At 40.0% G+C, this 11,048-nt stretch overlaps 1 protein-coding gene across 1 annotated transcript in view; it reads right to left on the reverse strand.

Moving 5' to 3' along the window:
- Positions 1 to 11,048, reverse strand: part of stpg2 (sperm-tail PG-rich repeat containing 2) — an 81,691-nt gene that overhangs the window by 58,577 nt on the left and 12,066 nt on the right. Inside the window, exon 7 of the mRNA XM_037680075.1 lies at positions 4,636 to 4,743. Within this exon, the coding sequence (XP_037536003.1) occupies positions 4,636 to 4,743 (108 nt within the window). The remainder of the gene's footprint in view (positions 1 to 4,635; positions 4,744 to 11,048) is intronic.

Consider the following 11,048-nt stretch of genomic DNA (forward strand, 5'->3'; position numbering starts at 1 on the left):
CCAACTCTCTGTTGTCTGATACATTTCTTATAAAGGCTTCCCTGATCGCGTGAGAGCAGATCAAAGCAAGTTTGATGGTTACCAGAACAACGGATCTAATTAAACCATCATCAAAAGCGATGGCTCATCCTTCCAGTAAGGAGCGCCTGTGACCGTAAAAGCGGGCCAAAGCTTCCAGGTCAAGAGCACTCCTAATGCTTATTAAAGCATTCCTAAAGAGCACTCCTCGTCCCTTCTGCAAACCATCAAAGAGTGTCTAAATATTATAAGCAACACACACACACAAAGTATATGTTTGAAAACATAATACAAAATACAATCCCTAATATGTGAATAACACGTTGTATAAGTGTGTTTAAATAAGTGTAATATAGGTCTAGATTGACATAAAAGCATTAAAATAATAATTTCTATATCACTGTGAACTAAGTTTCCCCTCAGGGAAAAATTATGTTACCTTGAACTCTAAATTAAGAGTGTAACCCACTAGAACACAAATGCATTAAAAATAAATAAATAAAAAAAAAGCAATCAAGCAACTTCAACATTTTTGTAATGTTCAGCCAAAAGTTTATTTCAATGGTTTGGGTAAAAATAGGTTATGAAACTAAATGTTACAAAACACGAGTAGCTTGTGACCATTTTCAGATTGTGTCAGTAGCTCTCAAAGTAAAAAGGGTTGGAGACCCCTTGTAGGGATACAGCTTTTTCCAAAGCTTCCTGGTTTCTGGGAGGTGCCAATGAGCAGCAGCTGTGGAAGATCTCCTTGATGAGCTCTAGGGGCATAAAGGACTGAAGGAGAGCTTCCTTCTTTGCTGGAGCATTGCATAACGCTCGGTAATTGCTTGCAGACAAACTCTGTTAATGAGTAAACTTTCACTTACCTTGCTTTTTCCTCGTGCACCTAGTACGTGCCTCCTGAAGTCTCGTACCCTGGATCCTTCGTCTATCTCCTCATACCTGCAAAGGAATCTTGCTCACCCATAGCTGCTTAGCCACTGTTCCACCACCAACTCAACTACCTACCTCTGCCTGGAACCACTTACCCTCTTCTTCATACATCAAGGTCTCCACTACCCAGTAAGAGTTCACCCACCTGTAAATCTGCAAACATCCTTCTATGATCCTGGACTCACCCCGTTTCCTCCCTCCTCAGGTGTTCCAGGCTCCCTTGTAAATAAGATTGTTATATTTGAACTTACTGTAAATAAATACCCTCATCTATGGTCATGAGTTTTGGGTTGTGACCGAAAGAACAAGAATGCAGATACAAGCAGCCAAAATGAGTTTTCTCCGCAGTGAGTCTGAGCTCTTCCTTAGAGATAGGGTCAGAAGCTCGGTCATCTGGGAGGGACTCAATCAAGAGTAGAGCCGCTGCTTCTCCATGTTGAGAGGAGCCAGTTGAGGTGGCTTGGGCATCTGGTTAGGATGCCTCCTGGACGCCTCCTTGGTGAAGTGTTCCAGACATCCCACTGGGGAGAGACCCAGAGGAAGACCCAGGACACACTGGAGGGACTATATTTCTCGGCTGGCCTGGGAACACCTTGGGATTCCCCCGAGGAGCTGGCCCAAGTGGTTGGAGAGAGGGAAGTCTGGGCCTCCCTACTTGGGTTGCTAGCCTCGCAACCCGACCCAGGATAAGCGGAAGAAAATGGATGGCTGGATGGATGTAAATAAATCACTGTAAACTATATTTGAGTTGTGTCTGCTTTCCCTCAGTCTGGTTCTCAATTGGGTCGGACCCCCCAATCATGACACCCATGATGTAAACAGACAGTAGTATAGAGAAATACTCATATACGTAGAGAAATCTAACAAAAAAGGGGGTATGTGTCACAACACAAGGTTTTAAGATTTAAACTCAGCCAGACAACAAGAATGGTAAAACAAAGAAAACAGTTGTTGGTAGATTTGCAGCTGCTGGGGAGACTCAGGATCCAATTGTAGCAACGGGTCTTTGCAGGCAAGTCGGGTGAGAGCCACCTGTCAGAGTTTAAAGAGATGAACTGGTGGGAAGGCAGCTGCAGAAGGAGGCCTTTAATGCTATGAACAGTAGGGCAATGCAAGTTTGTGGTCCAAGGGCAAAGCAGGAGTCAAACACAGGGAGTCAGTGGTACAAGAGTAATCCAAAAAGGATGATCCATGAGTCGTGGTCATAGACAGAAGAGGAGGTCATTACCGTGATCAGAGAGGCAGAGCAGAACCAGATGAGGAGCAGGCAAAAGGGTAAATCCACAAGACAAGGTGTGAGGTCGAAAATCCAAATACAGGGCATGAACATCAAGCATGAACAAAAAGATGGCTGGATATAAGGGACCATGGAAGGTAAAATAATTTGGCAAAGGACAAGTGAAAGTAGAGCTCTTAAATAAGGCCAAGAACAGGTGCAGTGAATCAGGGCTGATGAGCTGAAAGTGCAGATGGGGGCGTGGCTTAATGACAGAAGAAAACATGACATGAAGAGGAAGGGAAAAACAGCATATGACAAAGAGGAGCAGAAACATGACATGAGGGGCTGTGAGTGAGGTAGAGGACAGAGGAAGTGATAAAGGCATAAAGGGGCAGAGACTTAAGCAGATGGGCAAGAAGAGATCGCTGATCATGACAGTTTGATGAGTAAAATGTAACACACGGTACAGAAGGTTCTGAGTGGGAAAAAATGTTCCAACATTAAAACAGAACAACTACAAAAGCTGGACAAAGAGAAATTGAAGGAAATCCATTTTCCAGGAGTCAGATTGTTGCTTTGATATAAAGAAATTGGGGTTTCTAAAGAGCAGAAAAGACGAGAACCAGAAGATTCCAACTGCTGCTTGTAGCCTTCCCTCCCTCATTTGCCCTCCATCGCTCCAGATAACGATGTCAGAGAGAACCAGACTCACGGGGGAAGAAGATCAAGAAAACTGTCGACTTAGTTCTGCAGGAGAGATGACTCTTGCGCGCACACAGACACACATATGCACAAGTCATGGCGTCACTGACGGCATCAGAAAGTCAAGGTGCTTCCACAGCATGTGGCCAAGGAAATTAGGTCAAAGGAGGCTCTGACACACAAACATGTTCAGGCATGCATGAAAAAAACATATTAGTTGTTATTCTCAGAACATTAGAAAAAAGGGTTGTTTAGGACGTTAAAAACAAAACAGAGGTTCACAGGAGTGAACTCTGGGGTAAAGCCTCAGAGAAGGAAGAGGCCTAAAACTACACATTTATAAGCCCTTCATCTTTGCTCCTCAGAGCCTCTTTAATAAATACCCCACCCTCTCCCCCCACCGGAAGAAAACCTTTCAGTCCCAGAGCATCAGTTAAACAGGCAAAGAACGCCTCAGTGTCAAGGATCTTTAACTGATCTTAAGTAGTCCATATTAAAGTCCCGTCTCCTTTGAGATATTGTAAAATGAGTACACCTGCTGTATGGAAGCTATGTCTAAACATAATTTCAACACACTTGAATTTCTTCTGTGTAAGAATGGAATAATAATGGTGGTATGGTATAATGGTATGATAAATTTCATTCTTTGTAAGTACTTCATTCACAGACGATGCAGATCAAGTGTGGGTAAGAAATCAAAGTATTGAAAATACTAAAATATAGCCTACTTTTGAGATTCCAACAAGAGGTTGCCTTGAAACACAGCAGTGAAGGCTACCTATGGCACAGATCTGGTTGGCAGGTCGTAGACTGGGGAAGTCCTCTGGATGGAGGACAAAACGTTTCTCACTTAAAGAAACTGGTCAGATTACATGGTTTTGCTCATCTGCTTACAAAGACTCATGCTCATGTTTGTGCTGCTGTTTGATGTAATGTTTTTATGCTATTAGTGCTTAGTGTATCTTTAGTTGATGTTTTTCTTAGTTCATATCTTAGATGTTATCATTGTTTTTCTTTGACATTTTTATTGTTGGATGTAACTAGGACCCTGTGTACATAATTTCGTTCTACCACATTTACCACATGTGGTGCAAACCACAATAAAGAATCTCTGGCTCTCTGACTCTGATGTTTTAACCTTTTTTGTTATTGAAAATACGGTTTTATATCTCAATGTTTAAGTTTGAGTTGCTCAAAGCGTTATTGTTTGAGTCATCACTTCACGGGGCCCGGACACCAAACAGATGATGGAGTGGTTTGGACATGGAGCATGTGTGTTCCAGTGTAAACAAGAACATGAGGCTCGGTTGGTTGACGTTGACCGACACGACAAAGAATGTGAAAAACCTGGAAAAATCAAAGTGCACACGAGTGTCTGATTTATTTCCTCTAAAGAGTCTGAGCTCTTGCACTGTTTTCAATAATGGTTTAAAATATCATCACCCTGAAAAGAAATTACCATAAAAAAAATTTTTTGTTTTTGCATGTTGACAAAAAACTGAAATCAAAAGAAAGTTATGCAATAAAAAATAAGATACCCACACATGTACATATACAAGGTGTGAGTGTGTGTATAAAATAAATAAAAACATGATGTATTCAAACATTTTGCTGAAGTTCTGGAGTTTAAATGATAATGAATGTGAGTGCATACAACCAAAAGGCTAAAACAAAACTACTGGTACAAGTAGTTGTATCCCAGCTTAGCTTGAGTCCTCTGAAGAAAATAAATTTTTAAAAAGTTGCATGTGTGTATTCTGTACCTCGCTCCGTGAGAGGAAGGGCACGGTGATCTTTGGTAACTTGCTGCTGGACTGGACCAGTTTCTCAAACAGACCTCTGATGTGGTAATGCCCCGGACCAGGAACTCCCTGATGGGAAATGTAGAACAAAAAACAAAGGTGAAATGCTGCTATTACAAGCTTCAGTAAAACTGCTGCAAGAGTTTTGTGGATGTTTCAATTAAAAGAAACAAGAAAGGTTCGAGGAGGTGAGAAGGGCATTGAGACAAGCAGAAAGGGCTGGAAGTTGCTCTGGCTTTGCTATATTGTGTACACTGAGATATAGAGAAAAAACCTGGGCATTTTGATTGTTCACTAAATGAAAAAAACACAGCAGAGAAAATAAGGCAATTGATGTAAAAAACTTGGAAACAGAAATAAGAGCAGGAAAAATAATCTATTTTATACACAAGTTATTTGGTTGATTCATTTTGTGAAAAAGAATGACTTGTGTAGTGACTGGAAGAAAAAGTGAGCATAATATGAACAAATTTTCATGTTTTCTCTCACAGTCAGTACAATCACACCTTGTAGCAACTCTACACTGCAGCATGGTTCCAGTGCAGGAGTTTAACAGGCTCAAGCTTGAGTGGTGATGACTATATTTGTAAATCAGTTTGCAGTTGTAATCCAAGCTTTGTCACAATGTGAAATAAATCTGCCTGAGAAATTAACTTTGTGAGTGAGCAAGAAGAATTGGTGTGAACGTAGAAAAGATTTGTGTTTGTACAAAGAGAAGTGGAGCTCCACGAGGAAGAAAAAGTGTATTGTTAACATCTGGTCACAGGTACAGAGCAGAAATATGACTGTAAAAGTTTACCGTGTGACTTTAAAGAGCAAATTATGTCTGTCTTCTATCAAACTGGCTAATCAGAGGGCAGATAATGCTGTGACAGGACATCAGTCCGTCACAAATATTTTGTCACGCAGTTGAACACTTGTCTTGAGTGCAAATAAAACCATCTGCTTTCTAAGTGTTGTGTTAGATTTGTAGTCAAATGGTCACCATCCAGCCAATATAGAGCCTGACCGATATATTGGTGGGACTGATAATTTAGGCCAATATACAGTAGATATTTGGGGACATATCGTATTGTGTGCCGATATAAGCACTTTTAATTTTCGCCTCTAAAGTGTTGTGAACCAGTTGTAATTGTGCAATGTATCCAGCAGAGGGTGGATAAAAACTACTTTCAAGTCATTGCCATTTACTTAAGTTTCACTTTCACATTCAGTACAGCTGAAGCAGGGAGCAATCCTGTGTGTAGCGATTTTACTGAACGAAGCATGGTACATTTATTGTAACTGATTTGTCAAAATAAAAAATTATAAAAACAATATACGTATTTCGCTTCAATCCTCCAACCCACTTCTCATTAGTGATGCGCCTCTCAAGTTAGCAAGCTCACATGTAGATAACCTAGCATAGGCTATCGTCTTGTAAAACTTTATCCAGAACAATAAATCTAATGTAGAGGTAAAATATATCAGTGTTAATGTTTTCTTTGTCATCTTCAACAAAATGCATTTTTTGTCTGAAATCTTTACTTTTCTGCAAAGAAAAAAAAACGTTGCTGTCAGTACTAATTAGACCTTCACTATACATGACTCACTGTTTAAACAATGAACAGGAAAGGGTGTTTCTTTGTTTAATTTATATTTATGTAGCACACTTGATACCTTTATGGTGAATAGTGGAGGACAGAACTGTGAATGCACATTAAGAAGACTGTTATAACCAGTGCACCTCTTGTAAATCTAGTGTGGGACTAATTATAGTGTGGATCTGATTTGCTTAGCTTCATGGTTGCTAACAGCCACACTAAATAAACAAGCCCTGCTCCACTTGCTGTTTTCTTGGATTCTTGGGGGTGGCCAAAGCAAAAAAAACTTTTTAGCCATTATATCGGTTATCAGAGGTCACCTTCTCCTCCCAATATCGGTATCGGTGATAGCCAAAATTTCCGTTTCGGTCAGGTTCTAGCCAGTAATGTAAAGACAGACACCCATTTTTTTTTTATTATTTTACAGAAGGATTTCATTTTTACATCTGTAAACATCTACCCATCCATTATCTTTACTCGCTCTTTCCTTTTCATGTCACAGAGGTCACTGGTGCCCATATCCAGCAGACTGTGCAAGAGGCAGGGGACACCCTGGACAGGTCACCAGTCCATCACAGGGCCACATACAAACGAGATGAACAACCATCCACACACACACCTAGCGGTAACACTAGCAAAATATGTTCTTATTCCTTGTATAGTTTGACTTCCCTTTTTACAAGTACAAATCTTAGACAAAGTATTGCCTACAAAATGCACAAACATGAATTTCTCAGGCTTTTTATTTCCCAAGATAGTTGGGCCTAAAAGAAAACTACCAGCTCTGATTTATAAGCATGGAATCTTCATGAACCAAAATTGAGCCCATACTGCAAATCAGCCCTAGAATTGCCTCTAACAGGTCTGCAGAAAGCAGCGAGGAAACAAAACACTTCTGACACACTTCGATGCACATGTCCACTACAGCAAAGCCAAGTCAGTTGTTTGGTCTGAGGTCAGAGCTGAAGATTGACAACGACTCCCTTTTACTGAGACCAGATGCCATCTAAAGTATGTTAGTGCACAAAGGCTTTTACTCAGAATGCATCTCTTATAGGGAAAAAAATCCTTTCCTAGAATATCCATTTTAAGTCCACTTGTGTTTTCAGCTGGGTGGAATTGCTTGGCATCAAGACAAATATTTTCCACAGCTGGTGAAAAGTTAAGGAGACCTGTGCATCACATTTCTTTAGGCTTTATATAATGGACTCAAAAACAATCAAATAAGATTCTCTGTGTCATGATTGGGTGGTGGTTGAGACCCAAATGCAAGCAGGACTCCAACGACGTCACAAAAAGATGTTTTAATCACAAAAAAAGCAACAATAACATATAATGCTGTTGAGGCAGCGATATTACTTACATTCATAGGAAATACCAAGGCACTAGGAAACAACCGTGAAGGTGCAGCTTGACACCTAATGCTCCCCTGCCTAAGATGCAGGAGAGCTCAGTATATAAAGGAAAGTCTCTAATTAAACCCAATATGCAACACCTGAGAGTCATTAACTATCTGCACCAAGCAGGGCAGGTGCAGATCCCTACACTCTGCTTTTAAAATAATGCTCAAAATTAAAGTCAGAGCATATATCTACTTTATACAGCACTGCAATCGAAGTATGTAAATGTGCAGGAAAGATCTGTAGTCAAATCAACAAACTGTGAGAAAGTCATTCCCACTAAACACCGACACACATTAACAAAAGTATTTGTCCGTATTGTTTTATACGTAATCATTTTAATGTAACAAGCTGTTTGAAATATTCCCTCACTCACTACACCATATAGCAGGGAGTGTCTGATGTTTTCGTATTTCCAACACTACTTGAATGCAGTATCCTTCATAAATGTGTACAGTGTTCACAGTCCGATGTAACATAAATAGAGATGGTTGTGTGTAAAAAATCCCAGTAGATCAGCAGTTTCTGAAATATCAGACCTGCCAGTCTGGCACCAACAACCACGCAAAATTCAAAGTCACTTAAATCCATTTTCTACTCCATTCTGATGCTCGGTTTGAACTTCAACAAGTCATCTCCACCACGTTGCCTAAAGGTGTTTAGTTGCTGCCATGTGATTGGCTGATTAGCTGTCTGTGTTAACAAACGACTGAACAGATATACCTAATGAAGTGGCCAGTGAGTGTGAAGCGAAGGAGTGGACGATTTGAACAGAGCCTTAGATTTGGAACAAGTTACTTTGTAGAGATGTTTTCAGTTGTCAAATCTTTGATTCCACACATTTACCATAGTGGTAAGTTTTACAAGTACAAGATCACAGTAAGCCCAAAAGTCCATATTAGAAACTTGGATGTGCCATTTCCAGCTATGAGATGGGTAATCAAACATGTTAGACAGTGATGCCAAATATTTTTCTTGCTCTTCTCTCCTCTCAGGAGCTGTGCTTCTTCCCTAGTTCTAAAAATACCACAGTTTTTTTCATGACAACAACACAGAGTTCGCAACACGATAAAAATGAACTGAGTTTGAACTTTTATTTTTACACAGAGAAATTTGGTGGTTTTATGTGTTTTGCTTTTGTTTGCAGAAATGCACAGAATGATGGTTTGCTATATGCATTAAGTCATCGGCCTCGTGCAGAGTTGTTTGTCTAATGAAGATATCAAACACTGTTTTAAATTCTACAGGACTTCTCAGACAGGAAATCTCAGACACAGTCTGCTGATCTCAGAGGAGTAGAGGTGCTTGTCCCGAGTGTCCCCCACTGTGGGAAATGACCCATCTGGTCAGTGTTTGCACATGTAGGAGAGTCGGTGAGCTGAGCTGCCAGGTACTAATGATGATGGATGGAGGTGCAGCCACCATGTTGGAGGGAGGTGTTTAGATACCACATGTACATGAAGAAAAAGGATAAACAGAGGGTGAAGTTGCTGATTCAAAGTCAAGGAATAAATTCTGCTTATTAAAACTACTTTGGTTCTTTGTGTAGCCATATTTAATGGCAACTGGGACAAGTGCATTAAAATTTTATGAACAATATACGCTGCATAGAAAAATAAACTTGCAACTAGATTAAAAGAGAAGCAAAGAGAAGGTGAGAAAAAAAGAGAACAGTGGCTTTACAAAAACAACACATTCACCTTTCCTCGTCAAATCAAACCCCACATTTTTGAGACTCTGCCTCACTCGTTCTAACTCTAAAACAAGGCATCACCAGGCATTAATCTGCCAGAACAGTTGAGTTCATATGCAGGTGAGCATCTCCCCTCTACTCATCCCACCAGAAGCTGCTGGTCTGACTACAGCTAGGTTTTACTGCCCTCTATGAGCAATGAGATGAACTGACGAGTCAGTATTACAAAGAAACAATATGAACTCGTGACAAAATGGAGTTGAATAAATCCTGACAAAAATCAATCAACATATTTACTTCAAGTCTGCACTCACTTTAAAGCTGTGATGTTTTATTCTGTTAAAAATCAAACAAAAACTAACTTAAAACATTTGGATCTCTTCTAGATCTTATTAGTCTAACACAGGACTTATTCTACTTGAAATAAAGAAACATGCTGTATATATGAGTGTGGTTTGTAAAACCATGTTAAAAAAAATTCAAACTTGTGAGGATTTGTTTACAAGAAGAGAGAAGCAGTAAAAAATCAAGTTACTTAATTCAACGATGATACAAAATTATATGGTTATGATGATTTTCCATTTATATTAATATTTAGTACAAAAAAACAGTATGACAAACTCATTTTGTGATTTGTTTTTCCTAAAAAATACTACATGGTTAGCTTTTGAGGCTTGAACCGATTGGCAAGACAGAGGGATCAGGCTGGAAAGGATGTGCAGCAGGTTAGGCTTGTTAAAGATGGGAATGGTAATGTTCTAACAAGTGAGGAGAATGTGACGAGAAGATGGAAGGAGTACTTTGAGGAGCTAATGAATGAAGAGAATGAAAGAGAAGGAAGAGTAGATGTCATAGAAGCTTTTGAGGGTAGGGCTGGGCCACATCTGATCATTCACAATAATACCGGTAAAAAAAACTTGCCCAAGAAAATCAATTATATCATGATATGCTAATTTCATATCGGAAATATGTCATCCCACTATGCAGTGGATTACGCTCACATGGGTCATGCAGCAATATTCAAGTTGTAAAGGTGAAGGCATGAACAGAGACATCTGAGCTGCCCACTGTTTAAGAATGGGGAGGTGACACAGACACATCTGAGCTGAGCACTGTTTGTGCTGACAGTTTTCAAGCCGGTCAGCATGAGGGAAGACGTTGCCTTTAGCTTTTTAGCTAGTGTGCTGCTTACTTGGAGCTACGTCAGTGAAGACGGGTTGGTGGGGGGGGGGGGGGTGCACGCAGTTCGGTTCGGTAGACTGTGCACTCGGTTCTGTTGACACGGCGGGGCAACACTGACTATGGTCAAGTCGGATTGCGGATCCTTACCTGAATCTGACTGTGCACTGTGTTAACAGCAGCTGGGAACAGTGCAGCTCAAACCTCGAGACCAGCTACTTTCCTGAGGATCAGGAAATTGGAAGTGTTGGAAATTGGCTGATGGCTGTTCTGATCAGTAGTCCTTTCAGTCAGCATTTCTTTTGTTTTCAATATTAGTCACAAATTTTGGAAGTTATAGAGCATTTAAAGGCAACATATTTTTGTTGTATGTTACATTTATGCTCAAAAGAGCTTAAGCTTTAATTTTATTTACCGTAGTTTTTTGGGAACTGCACCTGCACTTTAGTTTTTGTGGTGGTTTTTGTTGCTTTTTCAGTCTAAATAACAGAAGGATCATTTTTATTTTTATACTTTGAG

Source organism: Nematolebias whitei, chromosome 8, assembly GCF_014905685.2.
Source record: "Nematolebias whitei isolate Nwh7 chromosome 8, NemWhi1, whole genome shotgun sequence".
Lineage (NCBI taxonomy): Eukaryota > Metazoa > Chordata > Actinopteri > Cyprinodontiformes > Rivulidae > Nematolebias > Nematolebias whitei.